The sequence below is a fragment of the Octopus bimaculoides genome, chromosome 3 (assembly GCF_001194135.2).
Source record: "Octopus bimaculoides isolate UCB-OBI-ISO-001 chromosome 3, ASM119413v2, whole genome shotgun sequence".
Taxonomy (NCBI): domain Eukaryota; kingdom Metazoa; phylum Mollusca; class Cephalopoda; order Octopoda; family Octopodidae; genus Octopus; species Octopus bimaculoides.
The window spans coordinates 161,938,240-161,962,237 of NC_068983.1; the positions used below are offsets into that span (position 1 = coordinate 161,938,240).

The 23,998-nt window shown below is 37.6% G+C and overlaps 1 protein-coding gene across 1 annotated transcript in view; it reads left to right on the forward strand.

Moving 5' to 3' along the window:
- The window catches only part of LOC106867200 (CD9 antigen), a 41,342-nt gene extending 22,324 nt beyond the window's left edge, over positions 1-19,018 (forward strand). Inside the window, exons 2-8 of the mRNA XM_014912007.2 lie at positions 2,810-2,888; positions 2,979-3,206; positions 6,504-6,578; positions 8,359-8,451; positions 10,535-10,600; positions 12,329-12,421; positions 16,487-19,018. Coding sequence (XP_014767493.1) covers positions 2,823-2,888; positions 2,979-3,206; positions 6,504-6,578; positions 8,359-8,451; positions 10,535-10,600; positions 12,329-12,421; positions 16,487-16,549 — 684 coding nt within the window. The 5' untranslated portion in view covers positions 2,810-2,822 and the 3' untranslated portion in view covers positions 16,550-19,018. The remainder of the gene's footprint in view (positions 1-2,809; positions 2,889-2,978; positions 3,207-6,503; positions 6,579-8,358; positions 8,452-10,534; positions 10,601-12,328; positions 12,422-16,486) is intronic.
- Positions 19,019-23,998: the final 4,980 nt, after the last annotated feature.

Genomic DNA, 23,998 nt, shown 5'->3' on the forward strand with positions numbered 1-23,998 from the left:
GGCACATAAAAGACACCATTTCGAGCGTGGCCGTTGCCAGTATCGCCTGACTGGCCTTCGTGCAGGTGACACGTAAAAGCACCTATTACACTCTCTGAGTGGTTGGCGTTAGGAAGGGCATCCAGCTGTAGAAACTCTGCCAAATTTAGATTGGAGCCTGGTGTTGCCATCCGGTTTCACCAGTCCTCAGTCAAGTCGTCCAACCCATGCTAGCATGGAAAGCAGACGTTAAACGATGATGATGATTATGATGATCTCTAAAATAAGAAAAATTCTTTGATTTTAAATTATTGACTTCATTCTGATAGTTTTTGTTAAAGTATGGTTGCTCCCTGACAGGTTTATGGTTGAACCTGTGGCAGTGGAAGCCTCTGGTGTTCTTGGTCCCTGGACCTTATCCCTGTTCATCACTATCGGGGCAGAGATAGTTAGCCACAGGTGTATGCCCTATGAGTCAGAGTGACTGTCCCAACAAATCTCCCTCATGATCTTCTGGGGCAACGCCTTTTCCATTTTGTTTTATGGGGCCATGAACTAGTCTGACAATCCTCTTTATTTTCAACTTAGGGAATGCATTGTACACACACACACACACACACACACACACACTCTTTGTTGAATCTTGTCTGTCTATTGCCTAGCAACAAAAGTTGATAAATTAATTGGTTTCTTAATAAAATTAATTGTCTACGTCTATCTTGGTGTTGTTTTACTCTATTCCATATACTTTTACCATGAAAGAAGTAGAACGTCATCATTGTCATTTAATGTCTGCTTTCCATGCTGGCATGGGTTGGATGGTTTGACTGAAAACTGGTAAGGGGTGGGGGCTGTACCAGGTTTTGATCTGATTCGGCAAAGTAACTCTGAGAGTGTAGTGGGTGCTTTTTACCTGCCGTTGACCTGGCACCGGTGATCCTATAAAATGAATTCTTTGAATCTTTTAGAAAATATTACATTTTCACTTTTGTCTGGTTGTTAAAATATTAATCTTTTCCCATCAATTTGTTGACCCTAACCCTCCACTATTGAACGTATGACCCTTGTAAGAAACTAGGAATCTGATTTCGGTACAAAAATTCACAGGACTTTTTTTTTTTTTCAGTTGGAATAGTTTTTGGTGAGTGGGATGGGTGGGATTTTAAGTAGTACTTCACTACATTGAGGGCATTATAGGGTAGACTTCTTTCCAGGAGATGAACTATTCTACATTAATCTCCATCAATATAATAAGATAGAATAAATGAAAAAATGCATTGGAAATAAACAATGACAGATAAAAAATGTAAATGTATACTGAGGGTACAACTGGACGGGAGACAGACACAGAAGACCCCTAATTCTTCATCAGTTACCAACGAAATGGTAATACTCATTTACCATGTCATCATTCCATTTATGTAGAAGTTTTTTTTGTTGTTATTGACTTTGGACTGTTCAAAAAATTTCATATTGATCTCTAAAATTTTCTATTAGTGCTTGAAGAAAAATTCTTTGATTTTAAATGGACTTCATTCAATTCTCTGATAGGTTTTGTTAAGGTATGGTCGCTCCCTGACAGGTTTATGATTGAGCCTGTAGCAGTGGAGGCCTCTGGTGTTCTTGGTCCCTGGACTGTATCCCTGTTCACTGCTATCAGGGCAGAGATAGTTAGCCACAGGTGTATTCTCTGTAAGTCAGTGACTGTCCCAACAAATCGGTTACCAACCAAATGGTAATACTCAGTTCCACAGGGATTAAATAGTTCAATCTAGTTTTGCTTAGGTGTTTAAAGGGTGAGGGTTGCTTTAAAAATCCTTTAGCATTTGGCTTTCTCTGTCAAATTTAATGCTTATTTATTTACATAGTTTTGAATTAATCATGCATCATCTTGTAGCTTTGTGATTTCAGTGTGAATATTTATTTTAGAACAATGCGGTTGGGTAAGTGTGAGAGACCAGATCTGGCCATTTTCAACATACAACAGGTAGAATAATTGGGATGAATATGGATTGTTTAAATGCTAAATGGTTAAACTAATTTTATAGAATTATAATATGGGAAAAGGTTCTCCTCAAAGATGAGAGGAAAGGTTTATATTGGAGTTGCATGAGATCTACAGTGTTGTATGGGAGTGAGACATGGTGTCTGAGGGGAAGCGAAATGGCAATTTTAAGAAGGACCAAGAGAATAATGGTGAGAGCAATATGTAGTGTGAAACTATCAGACGAGGAATCGGTGGAGCAGCTGGCAAGGGAATGGACATGTGTTAAGGATCAGGTTCTAAAGAGAGTTCTAAGTTTAAAGTGAATGAACCGCGAAAGCGAGGTCAATCAAAGAAAACATGGAGGGGACAGGTGGAGGAGGAGATTGACAGGGTTGGCCTGAGGAGGAAGGACTGCCAAAAACGGGCAAGATAGTGTGAGAGCAGTTGCTGTAAAAGTGAGGTAAATCTGGCCACCACCTCCAGTTAATGGAGACAAACCCGGATTTAAAATATTGGAATTCATTCATAGAAGTATCTTTTATGTTTTAAAATTCATAAAATGTTATGTTTGACTTGGGTTGAACGGTTGATTAGATAGGAACTAGTGAATCAGAGATATTTGACTCCAGTATTTCAATTTTGGCATGGTTTACATGACTGGTTGCTCTTCCTAATGCCATGATATGTCTGAAATAATTCCTTTGTAATGTGAGTTTTTAAAGATTCTTGTTAAATTTCAAGAACAGCAGGCAGTTTCAGAGTGGCAGTAATACTATTTTGAAATTTTATTGTAAACATTTTCTTGAAAATCTGTTTTTAAAATTCAAACTTTTAATATTTCAGATCCAAATTCAAAATGGCGGTTGGATGTTCAGAAAACTGTATGAAATATATTCTTTTTTTCTTTAATTTGATCATCTTTGTAAGTAGAATTTTACATATTTAAAAATTGTCATTAAATTGTTTTACTTGACGATCAATTTGCAATTCTGCAATGATTTTCTTTTTTCAGATCTTGGGCATTGCTGGTGTTGCCCTTGGAAGTATCTTGCTGGCTAAAAAGGACCTTATAATGAAGGGGCTTGACGGAATTCAGATGGAGGATGTTCTTGATGGCTTTAGTAACGATACGATTAAGGCTGGTGCCATTGTTCTGATAATAGCATCTGTTGTTGTTGTACTTATTGCATTCTTCGGTTGCTTTGGAGCATGGAAAGAGAGCAGCTGCTTGCTTGGAACAGTGAGTATATTACCTGCTTTCTAAATAAACAGGAAGATGAGTTTTTATTATTTTTCCTTATAAAATAGGTTTGGGGTTTGAATGTTAAAGAAATTCTAGGCAGAAAAATACGACAAATTTGTCTTTTGATTGGAATTTATTTATCATATTTTGGTAATTGTAGCAACCAATGTGTTGTAAAATCTGAGTAAAATACTTTTCGTTTCTTTGTATATGGCACCTGTAAGGTGTTTATAGATGCCTCAGCATTCCATAGATATTTATCCGTAACTTAATTTCTCAGGTAGAATTAGTGTGATAATTTGTGTGTGTACGTGAAAAAACGTCTTTCAATTACAGCTCTTTCAGCTTTCATCTGCTCAGTTTCACTTGTGAGGTTTGGGTCAATCCAAAGCTATAGAAAATAACATTTGCTCAAAACGCCAAGCAGTGGAAATGAACCTAGGATTTTAGGGTTGTGAAGTAAATTTAACCAGTTGGTCGTATCTTATAGGTGTATCCTTGAGGTTTTGGCTTCAGTTCTGCTGCACAACACCTTGGGCAAGTGTCTTCTATGTAGTAGTCCAGGCCAACCAAAGCCTTCTGAGTGGATTTCATAGATAGAAACTGAAAGAAGCCTATCATTTGTGTGTGACCACCACCATCATATAAACAATGTTCATTTCCTTGTCTTCTGTGAGAAACATGTCTGCGTATTGGAGAAAAATTACCTTGCTTGGAAACAGATAAAAGTTAACAGGAAGGGCATCTGGCTGTAAGAAATGTGCCCCAATTAATTCTGTCTGACCTATACAAGCATGGAAAAGTGGATTTCAAGACGAGGGTATATAAATTACATGGTCCCACTGAGGAGAGTGACATCTATGGAAGTACTCAATACATTAGAATTATGAAGCTGAATGAAATTTCTTCAAGAATCCACATCTGCTCATCAACATCAATTTTTAGATTCTTCAAGAATCTTGGCAGATTCTTGAAGATGTTTGTATTGTGTGTATTTCCCTACTTTATTTTTCAAGTTTGGAGAATGAACTAATTTGTAATCTAGAAACTAGGCTCTTTCATTGGAATTTACACATCAACAGGGTTAAGTATGGATGTGTGAGCAGATTCTGAGGCAGTGGTGTAGGCATGGATTTCATTGCATGTGTACATAAGTGCATAGCTCAAAGGAGAGCAAGGAGAGTGACTGCTCTCCTTTGCTACTTTTTTCAAAATTGGCAATTTTTAAAAACTCTTTTGCTACCTATATCATTAGTTTTAAGTTTCATACATAATGGACATTGTTACTGGAACATGAAATTAATGAATGTAAATACAATTAAGTATATTATAGCTAATGAAATATTTCACATAATAAAAAATTATTTGGTATGTGTCATGGTGGCTTTTTTTTCTTTTTATGTGCTCATTCCTTCTAACTTTAGAATCTGGGTAGGCCTATGTCTTGCAAACAACTCGCACATGCAAGTGCTACCAGTCAAGAACTCCACATACCGGAAGCCAGCAAGTGTATGGGGTCATCAGGAGAGAATGCGTGCTGTTCTGGGGCCTACCTCTTGACGGCATCAATGCGCACCGGCCCCCCTCACTGATATGAGGCCCTGCTTATTACATTCTAAACTTCATGAATATTTTGACAGTACCTTTGATGGTTTCTAAGTGAAATGATTGGGCTTGTTCTTTTTTCTGGTGTCGTGAAACCCAGATTCTCAAGATAGGAGCACTTCGATATGACTAAACTGCTTCAGTTAGTCACACAGCTTATGGCTGGATGCCCTTCCTAATGCTAACCACTTTCCAGAGTGTACTGGTTGCTTTTATGCAGCACTGGCATGGGTGCGCCTTTTACGTGACACTGGCACAGGTACCATTTTATGTGGCACTGGCACCCTTTATGAGGAATCAGCACAAATGCCTTTTACATAGCACCAGTATGGATGCCTTTCATGTGGCACTAGTACAGGTATTTTTACACAGCACTAGCACTGTAAGATTAGGAATCTTCAGCCTAACAGAGATGTAGGGGACATGTCTGGATGCAAGGATGACCACATATTTACTTTGCTTGATGTATGTAGCAACATGTATTTGTGTGTGTTCCATGTTTTAATTGTTGACTTATCCATGTTTGTATGGCTTTAACCAAGGGTTTGTTTCTCTTTGGTTCCTGGATATCCGTAGTCGTTTTTTTAAAAAACAAAAACCTATAATATTTTTATAATTGAATATTATTAGGAACTGAATTAAAAAAATTAAGATATTCTGTAGAAGTGTAGCCAACTTAATGCAGATAATTTTTATCAATAAAATCTTACATGGATCATCACTGGGTTAAACAAGGAAATATTGAATCAGGGTTTTCTCCTGCTGGATGCTGTTCTGAGAACCAACCTTGTTCCAATACAAGGTAATATTATCCCCCCACCCCACTCCTTTAAACAACATGCACCTTAATGGATTGATATGTTTGCAAGGAAGGCTGCAAGCAAACAACACCATTTGTATGAATGATGGCAGGTTGAGATGTTTGCACAGATGTCAAGATGAAGTGGGGGACATGCACATATGCAGACGCTGGTTCATACACAAACACGCATAAATGTGTTATGTACTCCTTTTGTATAGATCTAAGTATCTCATCTAGGCTGATGAACCCTGTTAAGCAGAAACCTGTGTCCACAACTGTCCTCTTCAGGCTCTCAAATTGTATTTTCTTTAATCTCAATTTTGAAGAATTCTTACTTTCTGAAATTATCTCCACTTCTCATGAAGTGTTGATACTAAATGACCGTTCTGCCTTCTCTGCAGGTGGAGATGATTCCAATAAATCAAGAATTTCTCTTGAATTTGATATAAATACTCTCGAAATATATCTTTATTTGTGCCAGATTTGAAATCATTAGGTGATGAGGTAGCAGACTCCATTCAGGGTCAATAAAATAAGTACCAGTTGAATACTGGGGGGGGGGGGCGATGTAATTGACTCATCCCCATTTCCCCCAAGCTGCCCTTATGACAAAAAAAAAATTGAAATAATAATAATGATTATTATTACTCAACATTCTGAGTTCAAATTCTGCTGAGGTTGACTTTGCCATTCATCCTTTTGAGGTTGATAAATTAAGTACCAGTTAAACACTGGGGGTCAATATAATCAACTATTCCCCTCCCCCAAATTTCAGGTTTTGTGCCTATAGTAGAAAGGATTATTCAACATAGTCTTTGTTACAACTTTTCTTTCCATTTTTCTCATTGCAATCAGTACTATTTGAACCTATATCTTTTATTTTCCAGTACAGTACAATAATGGCCGTTATCCTTACTCTACAAGTTGCTGTCTTCATAATGATCATTGTTGCTCGACCAAAGGTAATTGGAATATTTTAAGAAAAACCTGAATATTTTTGATATAAAATGAATCCAGTTTTAGTTTATTACATGTCATGTTTTATGTTCAGTTTTTTTTTTTTCAGCGTGATTGTTGCCAGGGCCGCTGACTGGCTCCTGTGCCAGTGGCATGTAAAAAGCACCATTTGAGCATGATCATTACCAGCGTCGCCTGACTGGCTCCTGTGCCAGTGGCACATAAAAAAACATCATTCGAGCGTGGTTGTTGCCATTGCTGTTGGACTGGCTCCTGTGCAGGTGGCATGTAAAAAGTACCATTTGAGCATGTACGATGCCAGTACCGTCTGACTGGCCCTCATGCAGGTGGCACATAAAAAAGTACCATCTGACAAGCCCTCATGCAGGTGGCACATAAAAAGCACCATTTGAGCATGGTCAATGCCGGTACTGCCTGACCGGCTCTCATGCCGATGGTACGTAAAAAGCACCCACTACACTCTCGGAGTGGTTGGCGTTAGGAAGGACATCCAGCTGTAGAAACATTACCCAATCAGATTGGAGCCTGGTGCAGTCTCCTGGTTCACCAGCTCTCAGTCAGACTGTCCAACCCATGCCTGCATGGAAAGCGGACGTTAACCGATGATGATGATGACAAGTTCCATATTTCTGGGAATCCCTTTCTGCTGTTTATCCAGGGTCACTTTATTTTGTACATGGCACCATTTCTCCTATTTTAATGTTATATCATAGAAATGACAAAATCTATTCTTGGGCTGATTTCATACTAAAGTAATACCACAGATAAACATGTAACTGGTTGCTGCCTGCCTTTAAGTTCTGTGTATTATTAAATTTTCTTTTGAAACCATTTACCCATTTTAGCACTCAGATTATTCTATTATGATTATTCTTTTACTTGTTTCAGTCATTTTGACAGTGGCCATGCTGGAGCACCGCCTTTAGTCGAGCAAATCGACCCCAGGACTTATTCTTTTCAGCCTAGTACTTATTCTATCGTTCTCTTTTGCCAAAGCACTAAGTTACAGGGACGTAAACACACCATCATCAGTTGTCAAGCAACGTTGAGGGGGACAAACACAGACACACAAGCACACACACATATATATATATTATACATATACGATGGGCTTCTTTCACTTTCTGTCTACCAAATCCACTCACAAGCCTTTGGTCAGCCCGAGGCTACAGTAGAAGACACTTGCCCAAGTTCCAGGTGCAGTGGGACTGAACCTGGAACCATGTGGTTTGTAAGCAAGTGACTTACCACATAGCCACGGCAATGTAGGCTAGGTGTAAAAGGTCAGATCTGGCTGGTTTGAACATAAACAAGTAGAATATTTGGGTTGAATGTGGTCAGTTTAAATACTAAATAGTTGGAATAAACGAAGTATTTTTTTTTGTTTTTCTTGTCTCTTTTATCAAGAATTAACATCTATTTTCCATCCTGGTATGGGTTGACCAATTTGACTGGACCTGACCAGTTGGAGAGCTGCTTTGGCTCCATTTTGTCTGTTTTGGCATGAATTCTACTGTTGGATGCTCTTCCTAACACTGACCACTTTTCAAAGTGTACTGGGTGCTTTTACAGGTGCTTTTACAAGTTGCCAGCTGCATGGGTGCTTTCATGTAGCACCAGAACTCATCAGCCCACTTGACTAGGACCTCTCACCTGAGAGGATACGGAGGATACGCCTGTGTGTGTGCATGGCTACAATTTTAATTAGCTGTTATTAAATATTGAAAATATATTGAACATATTTCTAAACTTCTTCCATTCTAGTTTGAGGAGACAATTAAGGAGTCTCTACAAAAACTGTTTGATAAGTCAAAATCCAAAGAACAAAAGGAAATTGTTGAAAGACTCTTCAATGAGGTGAGTAGAAGTTAAACTTTGTTGTTGTACGATAGAATTGTTGCTGGTTTGATAACTTTCTAACCTAAAAAAAAAAAAATGTTTCTAAACATTGCAAATATGGAACTTGTTAATATTTACCAGTTCAGATTTATGTCAAGTAAACATATTTTAACCTAACGCACTCCTTTGTCTCTGAGTAAATATACTTTGGCCTTGTGGAAAAATTAGTTTATTATTTACAGGTTACAGATTTCAAGGCAGTAAGTTAGTAAAATTGTTACCACTCTGGGCAAAATGTTTAGCAACATTTTGTTCATCTCTTCTGGTTCAAATTTGGCTGAGGTCGACTTTACCTTTCATCCTTTTGGGGGTTGATAAACTAAGTACCAGTTGAACACTAGGGTTCAATGTAATCCACTTTCTCTCTCCTTCGAAATTGCTGGCCTTGTGCCAAAATTTGAAAGCAATATTTACTGATTTCTGTTGGTTTAATGCTAATTAGGAACCTTAATGAACATACTGTCTTAATGATGTTATGAATTTCACTCAAATTACTGAGTTAGAATGTTTATCAATATATGGGTCATTAAGGTGGTGAACTGGCAAAAAGGTTAGCATGTCTTTATGTTCTGAGCTCAAATTCCACCAAAGTTGACTTTGTCTTTCATCCTTTTGGTGTTGATAAATTAAGTACCAGTTGTATACTGGGGTTAATCTAATCAACTGTCCTCCACTTCCCTCAAAATTTCAGGCCTTGTGGTTCATTTGTATATACAGGGTGTGGTGAATAAACTGTCATCTAAATTAGGCTAAGATGAAAATGACACTGACATCTCATTTTAACAGATATATTTACCTAAATTACATAAAAATATCTTAAAATACCAAGGAGTAAATTTATTCAATAAAATCGCCATTGGCTTCAACCACGCCCTCCAGACAACTTCGGAATCTCCTGCAACTCTTCTGGATGGTATCCTTGTTTAAGGTGGTGAATGCTGCCATAATTCTCGCCTTTAGTTTATCTTTGGTGTTACAAGGATTTTTGTTGGTCTCTTGCTCAACTGCGCCCTACACAAAATAATCAATGGGGTTGTAGTCTGAGGACTTAGGTGGCCAGATGTTAGGGTCGATGTGGTCGCAGACATTGACAGCCATGAGTAGGTTCTCCTGCTTGTAAGGCATGGTGCAGAGTCCTGTTGCCAGACATAGGGTTTTCCAGCAGCCACCCTCTTGACCCAGAGCAGCACTGCCTCCTCCACATACTTGATGTAGGCCTCCATGTTGAGTCTGAGGCTGTGTGGGGAGATGAATGGAGGCATAACGTTGCCATCACTAGTGATCACTCCAAACACTATGATGTTGACTGGCTGTTTGATTTTTATCACTCTCAGTGCATGTCCTCAGGTTGACACCTAATCACTCGGAAATGTTTGTATTGGAGCTTCCAGCACATATGCCAAGCAGTACAGCATGTCATTTCCAAATTTCTGGCAGAGTGAATTGTGTCATGGTGATGTTGTTGTTTTTTACAGACAGTGCCCAACTCACCCTACTATACTGTGTAGTTGACAAAATGTAAAACAAACAATGCACATGCATACAATTAAAAACCTAAAATGACAACAATTTACCCACAGCACCTTGTATATTAATACTAAAATGTCTATAAATACACCAATAGGTTAGTAGCTGTCCAGGGTTAGATGTTGATGACTGCTTTGAAAGCAATTCTGTTAGTACAATTCATCATATTCCGTTATTAATGGCTGATGGAGTTTACAGTTCACAACTGGTTTCTCATTTACATTCATAAATGTGCTATGTGCATGATTTACTTTAAGATGGATTAATATTTAAAAAATTCAACAATAGGTCTAAATCTTTAGACCTATTAGAATAATGTAATAATTTGATTGACAAATATGTGTGTGTTGTGTGGCGAAATATAGAGATGTAGATACATGAATTTATACATACATCTAGATAGATGCAGAGATAGATCAATGAGTAGACATAGCTGAATAGAGGAAAATCTATAAAAATATAGGCATATATAATCAATGTATGTTTGAGTCTTTGATTTTTTTTCTTTTTCCAGAACGAGTGTTGTGGTATTGAGAAGCCGAGTGACGTAGATAAATACAATTTTGTTTGCAAGAATAAGGTAAGATTGTTTTTGGAAAATTTACAGAAAATTTAAGTTTACACCATTATGAAGAAGTGAAAATAATTTTGATATTATTTTAAGAAACCCAATTTGTGAGGATGTTATTTAAAAGACAACCATCTCAGTACAAAATGATAAATTTATCAGATTTTATAGTTAAATCATCCATGTTACTGGTACTTTTTCTTCCTGGCTGTAATACTTTGAACTCTATACATAAGGATTGTTGTTGATATATTCCTGTTTCAGCTAATTTTTATAAGTTTTTTGCCTGTGTCACATAAAAAGTACTACTCCCTGTGCTTGTGCCACATAAAAAGCACTACTCACCTCGCCTGTGCTTGCGCTATATAAAAAGCACTAAGCCCACTCTGCAGAGTGGTTGGTGTTAGGAAGGGCATCCAGCTGTAAAAACCCTTACCAAAACAGACACAGAAGTCTGGTGCAGGTGTCTGCCTGGCTGGCTCTTGTGAAACTGTCCCACCCATGCTAGCATGGAAGGCAGACGTTAAACAGTATGTAGTCAGTGATGCCTACATTTAGGTTGCCAATCACTGGTTTGCTGCATTTCTGATGGCAAGTGACAGAATAAATGCAACGTATTTCTGTTTAAATGCACAAATCTTTATATACTGGTGAAATACACACATGTGACTGATGTCTGCACCGTTTTTCTCTTCCAATTGAAACCCCCAAATCAAATTGTTGAAGTTAACGCTGTTCAGAAAATACTTGCCCCAGGTTCTGTGCCATGGGATTGAACCTAGAAACACATTGTTGGAAAACAGTAAGCTTGTTAATCATTCAACCATTTCTGTGTCTGATATCAGAATAAAGTGAGTTGGTGAGCTGGCAGAATCGTTAAAATGCTGGGCAAATGCTAAATGGCATTTCGTTTGTCTTTATATGCTGAGTTCAAATTCTGCCGAGGTTGATTTTTGTCTTGCATTTTTTTGATATCAATAAAATAACAGTTGAGCACTTGGCTTGGTAAAATCAATTTACCCCTTCCTTGAAATTTAACCTAACATTCATCAGAGCATTAGATTGCTCAGTGAGCTGGCAGAATTGTTAGCATGTTGGGCAAAATGCTTAGCAGCATTTTTGTCCTTCCTTTATGTTCTGAGTTCAAATTCCGCCAAGGTCGAATTTGCCTCTCATCCTTTCAGGGTCAATTAAATAAGTACCAGTTATGCACTGGGGTCGATGTAATCGACTTAATCCCTTCCCCCAAATTTGAGGCCTTGTGCTTCCAGTAGAAAGGATTATTATTATTATTATTAAAAGGTGGCGAGCTGGCAGAATCGTTAGCCCACCAAGTGAAATGCTTCGTGGTATTTTGTCTGCTGTTATGTTCTGAGATCAAATTCTGCCGAGGTTGACTTTGCTTTTCATCCTTTCAGGCTTGATTAAATGAGTACCAGTTACGCACTGGGGTCGATGTAGCCAACTGCCTCCCTCCCCCAAAGTTTCATGCTGTGTAGAAAGGAATATTTAACTATAACTCTTTAACTGCTGAATTCTAATTTTGGTTCCAAAATCTGAAACCAATATTAGAACAAAGAGAGAATATTTTTGAATTTCTATCATAAGTTGATTATTAAATGTTGTTTTAGCTGTGTAAATAGATTAGTAAATATTTCAAGAAAAGCAGCTGAGAATATTATTACAAGCAGCTTGATGTTGTTGCTTCTGTCTCTAATAATAATAAATTTATATCTTCAGAGTTGGCCAGGCTGTTATACAAAAGTTAAAGAAAGTATTAGTAAGAATCTCCCAGCAGCCATTGGCATTGCCATCGCTATTATTCTGGTGCAGGTATGTTCTCACTTTTGAATTTCTTAATTACCAAGCTCTTTTTTTCACAGACAGTGCCCAACTAACCCTACTATGCTGTGTAGTTGACAAAATCAAAAACAATGTGTGAATTGAAAATATAAAATGGTAACAATTTACCCATTGCACCCTATTCGTATATAAGTATTTTAGAGTTGGGTGTTTTGAGGGAGAGAGAGAGATGGCAATTTTGAGAAGGATTGAGAGAGCAATGGTGAGAGAAATGTGTGGGGTGAGGCTGTTTGATGAGAGGAGGACTGAGGACTTGATGGGGATGCTGGGGATGGAGGATTCTGTGGAACGGCTGGCAAAGGTAAATGGAGTGCAGTGGTACAGGCAAGTGTTGAGGAGGGATGAGGAGCTTGTTCTGAGGAGGGTGCTTGAGTTGGAGGTAACTGAAGCGAGATAGACCGAGGAACATATGGAGGTGACAGGTGGAGGAGGAAATTGGGAGGGTTGGCTTGAGGAGGGAGGATGCCCAAAAAGGGCGAGATGGTGTGAGGGCGGTTGCTATGGCATTGAAGTAGATCCGACCACCTCCGTTAACAGAGACAAAACCCTGATTTAAAACACTGGATGATGATAATGATGATACACCTGTGAGAGACTAATGCAAGATGTGTTGAAACAATTGTTAATAAAGGATCTCGTGAATTGTATTTTCTTTTTCTCTCATTTGTTACACACACACACACATTGGCAAGCATTGCAGTAAAGTATTCAAGAAGACCCTTCTACCACAGCAGAATTGTTAAGGCTGCTCCCCCAGGTGAAAAGGATTGATCTTCATGAGTCCTGTGTTGGTGCCAAGTGAAAACACTTGCATGGCACAACATTAAAGGCACCCAGTACACACTGTAAAGTGGTTGGCATTAGGAAGGGCATCCAGCTGTAGAAACCAAGCCACATCAGACTGGAACCTGGTGTTGTTCTAGTCAAACTGTCCAACTCCTGCCAGTATGGAAAACGGATGTTAAATGATGATGATGCTGTGTGGTTAAGAAGTTTGCTTCCCAGCCGTGTGGTTTTCAGTTTAGTCTCTTTTCATTGCACCTTGAGCAAGTGTCTTCATCTATAACCCCAGTGAACAAATGCTGTTTGAGTGAATTTGGTTGACAGAATTTGGTTGACAGAATTCCAGTGAGTGGAGAGTACCTGGGCAGAGATACACTGTTTCCATCCAGACTTTAGCTAGAAAACACACAGAAGAGACATTTATATCCATGTGGCTAGAGATAATAAATCTGCATTTGTCAGTGAAATGCCTTCTTTCCCTCATTTTACGCCTTGATCCAGTCTGATGTGGACTAGTGGTCCATTGAGGAATCCTGGTGAGTTCAATAGAGAATCAAAAATGGGAAGCTGAAGTTCTTTTTAGGGTTCAGAAGAGGAAGTCCAGCCATTGCTATGGTGACCACATATTCTATTATTATATGTTATATATTAACTTTACAAGGTTTATATGCTGCTGTTCAAGGTTTTAGTCTTTTTTTTTTTTTTTTTTTCTGTGTCCAATATTTTGGTAGAAAAATTTGTATTCTTTTACTCTTTTACTTGTTTCAGTCTTTTGACTGTGGCCATGCTGGAGCACCACCTTTAGTCGAGCAAATCGACCCCAGGACTTATTCTTTGTAAGCCTAGTACTTATTCTATCGGTCTCTTTTTGCTGAACTGCTAAGTTATGGGGACATAAACACACCAGCATTGGTTGTCAAGCGATGTTGGGGGGACAAACACAAACACATACATATATACGACGGGCTTCTTTCAGTTTCCGTCTACCAAATCCACTCACAAGGCTTTGGTCGGCCCGAGGCTATAGTAGAAGACACTCGCCCAAGATGGCACGCATTGGGACTGAACCCGGGACCATGTGGTTGGTAAGCAAGTTACTTACCACACAGCCACTCCTACGCCTATGTATTATCAATAAAGTTTATCTAATTGCAACGAGACCAAATTTAATTTTTATTGTGTTGAGTAACTTTTGTTTTATTTGTCAAGTTAGACCAAAAGCAGTTGAGCATTCAAAGTGGAGGCCATTGTGTTACATCATCTGAAGCTGCCTTCCTGCCAGTTCTTAGAGGTGAAGAACTCCTTCACTGAAGCTTCTTTCCTGTGTTTGTGATGCTTCATGGAGCTGGAAGAGGTGGAGGCTTCAGTGAATGGAATACTTGGCCTCGAGGGACAAGAACTGATATCGGCATGGAACCAAAGAACTGGCAGAAAGGTGGCTTCAGATGGTGCAACATGATGGTTTCTACTTTGAATGGTAGACTGCTTTTGTTGTAACTTGACAAATAAAGTAAAGGAGTGGCTGTGTGGTAAGTAGCTTGCTTACCAACCACATGGTTCTGGGTTCAGTCCCACTGCGTGACACCTTGGGCAAGTGTCTTCTACTATAGCCTCAGGCCGACCAAAGCCTTGTGAGTGGATTTGGTAGATGGAAACTGAAAGAAGCCCATCGTATATATATATATATATATATATATATATATGTGTGTATGTATATGTTTGTGTGTCTGTGTTTGTCCACCCCAACATCACTTGACAACCGATGCTGGTGTGTTTACGTCCCCGTAACTTAGCGGTTTCGCAAGAGAGACCGATAGAATAAGTACTAGGCTTCCAAAGAATAAGTCCTGGGGTTGATTTGCTTGACTAAAGGCGGTGCTCCAGTATGGCCGCAGTCAAATGTCTGAAACAAGTAAAAGAGTAAGTTAAGAAAATATTGCAAAAATTTTGACTTGATGCAACATAACGTTGATCAAATTAGATCCGTCTTGCTGACTTTTGCTAGAGACTGTGATAAATGTACACCAAGATGATGTAACACAGACACTAACCATTGATTTCATTTATAATTTGTTGGTATTTCGTATTGAGTTGGTGCACAATTATTGTGGCTTTTTTTTTCAAACAAAAACAATAATGACGTAACAAAAACATCTTTAGATGATTATTCTGGAGCATATTCACTATCTACTTCAATTACTGCTTTCTATTTACTTGGCAAACGGTCAGACCGTCATTTAAAGATCATCATCATCATCGTTTAACGTCCACTTTCCATGCTAGCATGGGTTGGACGATTTGACTGAGGACTGGTGAAACCGGATGGCAACACCAGGCTCCAGTCTGATTTGGCAGAGTTTCTACAGCTGGATGCCCTTCCTAACGCCAACCACTCAGAGAGTGTAGTGGGTGCTTTTACGTGTCACCCGCACGAAGGCCAGTCAGGCGAAGATGTTTTTGTTAAATATTTTTATTGTTTTTGTTGAATTTGTTGAAAAGAACTGCAATAGTAAGAATGATATGGTTTGGTAGCTTTGTTCAGACTTTACTGATGTTTCGGCTGGGCACCACTTTAGTACAAGCTCTGAAAATGTTATCTTCTGGCATCTTTGGATGCTATAAGCTCTATGCATTTACTTTGATACCTATAGGAGAGTATTGTAGTTTGCTTGAAGCATTGTGTATTGTTTGTAAAATATAATGTGTTTTGAATGTCACAAAAATGCACTATAATAACAACAATGGACTATAATAACTGTTATAATTTAACCATCCATAGTCTAATATAATATTTCAGAATATGAAAATTCTTTCTTTAGATACCCCTAGGAATTGATCGAGTCACTGCTATAATCGATTTTCCAACGGTTTTCTGTTTCTTCCCCACCACCCCCCAGAAGCATTTCTGCACTAGTCTCAGAAAGCTTCTTCCAGAATTCCTCATGAGAAGTGCATGAAGGCAGCCATGTCTCAAGCTCATGTGTGCGGGCACATCCATAGCGCTGCTTCTAAGTTATGTATTATACGTGCAGTTTCCTTCCCCACTCTTTTTTTTTTTTTTTTAATAAATAATACATGAGCATGTATCACTGCCTATGTATTGATAGCATCTATTATTAACCTCGATAACTATATATATTCAACTCTGTGAATTTAATCCTGAGACTTGTGTTTTCACCTGTTATTTTTACGTTGATGCTTGTCTAACGAGATGCTTGTATGTTCACCTGTTTATTTTCGTTTCTATTTCAGTTGTTTCTCATTGTCTTCGCCTGCTGCCTTTGCACTTCCAAAAGAGGAGAAACGCTTTCATAGATATCTTCTCATAATGACTGAACATTTGAAAGCTAATTATTTTTCCTTCATATAAACACTTGTATTCTAATTACTCGCATTTTTGTTTTATCATATTTGATGCATATTTTTGTCAAACCTATGAATTTCTTAATATCTGTTTCTGTACTTCAAAAAGACTAATTTCACTTAATTAAAAAAAAAAAATCTATAAATGTAATTAGGACCATGTGCAGTTTGAGTTTAATGTCATCAGTCTTTCAATATGTTACACATTATTCTTTTCACTCTTGATACTTTAATAAACTTGCTCAAGCTATTGTTGCTTTATTTATCTCTCTTTTATTGTTTACTTAAGCACAGTTTGTTGTAAACCCAAGGATTTAGTGTTTTGTCTTCATCACATTCCTGCTTTGGGTCTTTTGCTAAAATTCATTTCAAAGGCTGCTGGGAATACAACTTATCGTAAAAGGCCCATTTGACCTAAAAAAATTTTTAAAAAAAGCTTTAAAAACTGGTTTACATCAATATTTTACTTTTTACTCTTGCTATTAAAATTGTTGACTTGGTTACTTTTGTTTCTTTTTTCCGATTTTGAAAATATGCCCTGATCACATGACTATTAGATTTCTGATATTTGAAGTAGAGACATCTAAAATAATAACTAAAATATCCTTCTGTTTCTTTGAATTTTTTTATAGTATAAAAGTTTTACCAAATTTAGACAAAGATAAATTTTATTTTCTCACCTATGTTATTTAGAATTTACATTCCACAGAATCTGTGGTGTTAGTAGAACACCTAATGGCCATTGAAATACAGTTCTATATTTAAGAGATGAGGAATTATTTACATTTGACGGATATTTGTCCTCATCTTGTTTGTTGTTAACACAACATTTTGGCTGATATACCCTCCAGCCGAGGGTATATCAGCTGAAAGTGTTAATATCTGTTGAATGTAAATAATGTCAATAAAGGCCATTGAAATGCTTAACAGAATCTGTAGCTAGAACAATATTTTTTCATAGTTGAAAGGTAATTGGAACATCATTTATAAAAGGGATCTTTAAGATTTTATTAAATTATCGGATTGTCACCACCACCCTCAAAAAAACCAGGTAAAGGAAGTATTTTAAACAGGTTAGAATTTGTCAATTCAACTTTTAAGACTTTTCAGCATTTGACATCTTTTAGAAGCAGAAAATATATACATTTTTGCAGATATGCTTTAAAGTAATGTTATGCCAGCTATACAAGATCAACCCTGGGATGTTTGCCTGATAACAAGCTATGAAGAATCTTGTGTAGAACCGAAGTTGTTAACTTGTAGATAGTGTTGGTCTCTGTTATTGAAAGCATACTTGTCAATCAATGGCTCTCAGTGGTCCTTTCTGAAACCAAACTAGTCAACCAAGGTTTGAAACCCTTAGCCTCTAGATTAGTTTGTCAAATGTAATGATTAATTATTCACATTTGTTTTGAATTAAAAAATAACTGGTCTGAAATAGATATTAAAAGGTACAGTCCCTGGCACTCATTTTATTGTTATTGTTTATTACTGTTGATATTTTGTGTTATAAGCAATACTAGAAACACAAACCTATAATTTTAATTAAGATACAGGGCAACACCGCTAAGCAGAGAGGTGTATAAATATAAACTTGTTACCAGTTCAGATCTGTTTGAAGCATAAACCTGTAAAAAAAAAGCCATTCACTGTGTTTTTGCCATGGAGAAAATTTCTCTCTACACACAAATAGGTGTGAGTACAGTGAGTCAGTTTGCAGCATCACCTGACCAGACTTTGGGATGCATGCATTTCGGAGTGGTTATCTTCTCTACAGCGACAGAGACCAGAAATGCAGTTGCTGGGAACTGACAAGAGGAAATAACCACTCCAAAATGTATGCATCCAACAATCTGATAAAAGTGATGCTGTGAGCTGACTTGGTTTATTTACACCGTTTTGTCTACAGCGAAAAATTTTCACCATGGCAAAATACAGCAAATAGATTTATGGTTTCAAATAGATTTGAACTAGGAACAAGCTTGTACTAATTTTAATAATTGGTTTTTAAAATTTTGACAGAATATCTGAATGTTACTCCGGACAGTTTTTGTGTTTTTTATGGCACAATTTTTATTATTCTAAGTAAACCCATTGGGCAATTTTTCAGGATTCTTGGTGTTTCTTTAAAGGTTTGGAGATAGTAGCTTCTTATCTAAGTCTTTAAGCTTTTAATCATTATTAAAATTGGTCTCTAAGACTTCTTGGGTTCTTTGAATTATTTTTAATGATTTCATGACAAATTTATGTATAAGCTTAACATTCTTTTTCTTCTTAAATAACTGCAAGTTTAATTTGACAATATTTGATAGCTTACATATATTAATATACTGCCTTCAATCTCTTAGCATTCTAGACTTTCTTAAATATCTATAATAATGATTGTATTTGCAAATCCAATAAATTATTTTTGTATCCTAACTTTTGTCTCTTGTCATTCACACATTTTTAATAAATCCTGCACCAATTTCGAATAAATTACACTGAAGAACAAGTTTAGTCAGGTGCAGTGAATTACTTAATTTTTCACATTAATCTATCTTTGGAAACGTCGCTACATTCTTGCATTCTGCTGTTCAATGGATCGTGTTTTGGCACTGTTCTTCAAATTTGGATATTTAGTTTTTGTATTTGGTTTGCAAGATTACTGATGCAAAATCTTGTGTTGGAACAGATTTTGTTGTATCTTGGGAGGGTCATTAAGCCAATACTAGTAACACACACAGGTTATATTTCACTTCTATTATTAATTGATTAGTTAATCATTTAGCTAATTAACTGTCTGATTAATTGCTCAGTCAACCAATTAATCAGCTAGGTCTGTTAAAGTCCTGTCATTGCTATTCACAACCTCGTTAATGTCCCTCTACCCAGAGTTTAGAAATTTTGACCAAATAAAACAAAAAGGAAAATGGCTGTGTGGTTCAAATGCTTGCTTTGCAACTATATGGCTTTAGGTTCAGTCCCACTGTGTCACTTTGGCCAAGTGTCTTGTATTAAAGCCCTGGGCTGATCCAATGCCTTGTGGGTGAGTTTTTTTTTGTTATTAGAAACTGAGCACCACACAACAGTGGCTGGAGAAAAAAATTGTTTAAGAACTGATTTACTATCTATGAAAGCCTGGGGCACTGAAGCTGAGGACCGGCCCAGCTGGCATCTTTTCAGCTCCACTGTGACACATCATTTTGAAGCTGAATGACAGAGAAATGACAAGAAAGAAAATGGAGGCTGCAACAACGAAAGCCTCCATTACGGATCTCTTGTGAACTTTGCAACAGATGTTTCCATGCAAGAATCAGCCTCGTTAATCATCAGAGGCATAAACACGGACAGGGGAGAAGAAGGAGTCAAGAAGAAATCAAAATTATCGGACAGACGATTAAACGCCACCGCCAACAACTGTTCATGAAATAGTATTTTAAGAAATAGTTCTAATGTGAAGTGTGACCAGGACATGCAAAACAAGGGGTTAACTTAGATTTCACGATTTTGTATTTAGTGAAATTACTGTTTCTTTAAGCATATTCAATAAATGATCAAATATGAATAAGCTATGAGAAATGTGTCACAGAGAAGCAGCAAGGAGACGGAGACTCAATGAAACAGAAAGAGAAAACCAAAAGACAAGTGACTGCAGCTCCATGGAGATGAAGATGAGAATAGTTTACATAAGAGCAAAGAGAATGCATTTTGGTTCCAAATACTTCAAAACATGGATTAGCATGAGTACAACTTTCTGAAGAGCAGCAAGAATGGAAGTTGATACAAAATGTAGAACAACACAGCATCACAACTAATTTTTCACGAACAAAATAAATAAATTCTAAAACAAGGTGGTAAACAGCTTTGTCAGAAACACCAGTGACTTCCTCAATAACGACAGCAACCGATGATGGTTCAGAATAGAATTGTCAAAACAATGTTGAATATTACAAGACATTATGACATAGATTCAATGCTAGAAGTATCTGTGTCAATCAGCCATAGTTACATTAACATGAGGTACCATTATTGTTGTTGTTGACACTCCGTCGCTTACGACGTTGAGGGTTCCAGTTGATCCGATCAACGGAACAGCCTGCTCGTGAAGTTAACGTGCAACTGGCTGAGCACTCCACAGACACGTGTACCCTTAACGTAGTTCTCGGGGATATTCAGCGTGACACAGTGTGACAAGGCTGACCCTTTGAGATGCAGGTACAACAGAAACAGGAAGTAAGAGTGAGAGAAAGTTGTGGTGAAGGAGTACAGCAGGGTTCGCCACCATCCCCTGCCGGAGCCTCGTGGAGCTTTAGGTGTTTTCACTCAATAAACACTCACAACGCCCGGTCTGGTAATCAAAGCCGCGAGTCTGCTGCCCTAACCACTGGGCCATTACGCCTCCACCCATTATTGTAATGTTCATGGAAGAGTGAACTGGAGCAATAGTGGCCGAATTTGATTTTGGTATTTAATACAAATCTAGTTCAATCCATATTGAAAAACTTCCAGATTTATCTGATGAACTTCAGCAATCATATTTGATTCAACAGATACAAAATACTTCAGGAGAAAAACATTCAGAGCCACCAGTTTTATGTCACAGTTGCTCAAGGCCTCTCAATTCACGGAGTTCTTTAAAACAATTTTTTAGAGCACCAGGAAATATTGTTACAAGATGCACCATCCTGTCTGAAAACGTCTATATTTCTGAAGCACAAATTTGACAAACCATTGTCTGAGAATGGCTGCAGATAAAAAAGGAAAAAAAATTCCTGAGAGTTCTCTCCAGCAGTCATTGTCCCTCATCATCACTGCTATGTCCTGCGTCTCCCAGAGACCTGTGTCTGTCCTTAGGGCATCAACATGTGTCATCCTCGGTCACCATCTTCTAGTGTGTCCGTGTAGGGACTTCCACAGGGAGCACAGAGTGAAGTATCAACTCTGAATGATGGTGAGCATGTCCAGCTAACTCCAGTCTCTTCTGTTATTTTCGGGCTAACTATCTGGAGGCTCTCGTACAACTCTGAGTTCTTCACCCTCAGTCTATATTGTTTAATGTTCAGAGCCATCCTTATCTTTATCGTGTAGCACCCATCCACCATCTGAGTGAGTTTCTTGGCCAATGTCCAAGTCTCAGACCCGTGCAACAGCACAGACTCCACTGCAGAAATGGAAGAGAAAATCTCGATGCTGTTATTTTCTTTAAGCTTCATTTTGCTATAGTTTCAGCTAACAGCTCTTCTTTGCAAACATTCCTCTATCTCTTCAAACTGATGCCAGCACAATACCAGAAAGTGTTCCTGTTGGCTTGTATGCCGACAAAAGTCGAATGTCGAACACTCCAGAAGGTATAATTTACCTCCGTGCAATGAGGCTGCTGTATTGGTACCCGATGCACTCATCAGGCTGACAGAATGTCGTTAAGCCAATTTCCAAGCAGAGAACAATCGGCAAAGGTTTCAGATATTTAGCAATTCTCATGAAGCCCATGACCACATGATGTGTCCAAGTTTTTTTTCTCTGGTAGACGATATACTGGTTTCAAATTTTGGCAGAAGGCGAACAATTTTTAGGGTAGAGGTAAGTCGATTACATTGACCCACAGTGTTCAGCAGGTATCTATTTTATCGACCGCCGAAAGAGTAACAGGCATTTGAACACACAACGTAAAAACGGACAAAATGCCGCTAAGCATTTCGTCCGGCGTGCTAACGGTTCTGCCAGCGCGCCGCCTTTAAGCTGGATAATACAGGGTGGTGCAAAAGTAGGCATACTGTTATGAAAAAAGAAAGCATATACAATACTGCGTACCCAGAAGCTCGAGTCCGTGCATATACAATACTCATTTATTTTTATCAAAAAAATTAAAAGTTACGACAAAAGTATTATCATACTTATGATTAATGACAGTGAAAATATCAAAAATGAGGCTAATTTAATAGTGCTAAAAGTTTTAATGAAATTAAGTATTATAACATTACCGGGAAATAAGTATCCAGTGTCCACCTCGATGTCCGTTTCCAACTCACACAGTAGCAATATGATCTCCTTCAGTAGGACTTCATTGACATCAAAGTGGAAAACAATCGGAACGACGTGGGTAATTCTTGCTGCATTTAACATAGAAATAGAAGTTGATTTCTATTCTCCACAAGGTTCATGTATCGTGTGTTTCATTACCAGATCAACTTTATGTGTATTATTTCGATTAGGAAGTTCGACGGAGACAAATTCGTCATTTTTTGCCAAGTGTTGTGGATGTTTTCCATAATATTAAGAAAAATGATAATGAGATAAACCTTTCCTGAAATTTAAATGTGCTCACATGGGCCATTAAGTTTCCCCAAACTCCACATTTGAAATCTTGTAGATGTGGCTGCCACCTGTTTGAAAATCGTGGTTTATTATTTAAGCTTACGTCGATTCTTTCGTGGTGTTTTGCATTTATAATAAAATAAATATATACAGATTGTAAAAATAAAATAAAAATATACAGTACAGTACTGTTTCTACTTCGCGGACTTTTCACCTATGGCGGGAGTTTTTAGAACGTAACACCCGCGATAATCGAGGTATTACTGTAATTATATGAGGATGATTCAGGCAGTTTGATCTGCATCAAATTCTCTTACTACTTCGGACTGGAGGTATACTATCTTTAAGGTATACACTGTTCATCCATTGCAAGGAGAACTCGTCTGTTTGGGACTGTTGTTTCATTACAGAGCTAGAGTTATAAGCCTCGATGATTTGTGTGTGGTCGACAATGTAACCCGCGAAAATTTTAAACATGTGACTCCGGTATGGCCACAGCCTTTGAGCTGGAACACAAAAAGGAAGAATGAAGGGTGCTACTTTGCTATTTGAGACCGGATCTATTCAGTTTGACGTACATTCTACTACAGTATATCTACTATTAATTTTCTACTATGGTATGATATCTACCAACTGTTGGTAGTATGAAATACATTAAAAATCATTAAACATTTATCCTATCAAAGGAAAGGAGCGTAGTAAACAGTTTGTAGTGTAAAAATTATTAAAAATCATGGATCTATTTTAAAACGGGGGCCACATTTTTCATTAATGTTTTACGTAGTGTTTTTGGTACCGAAAGACTTTCAAACTTCGTATACTTATCTATTTTGTGTTATAGAACAGAAAAATATTTTTGTATTCGAATTTATTTCATGTAAAAAATTGTCTTATTTCGATAATTTCAACCAATCACTGACAAGTATTTAGTTGTTTATATTTACTCCTTTGGCTGATTAAACGATGTAAAGCGTATTTAATCTCCATACCTTCGTTTTATTTGCTTTTTTCATTTTAAATTTGCTTTAACCCTAACCCTAACCCTAGGGTTAGGGTTAGGGTTAGAGTTAGGGTTAGGGTTAATTGTTTCAGAATCGTTTGTTT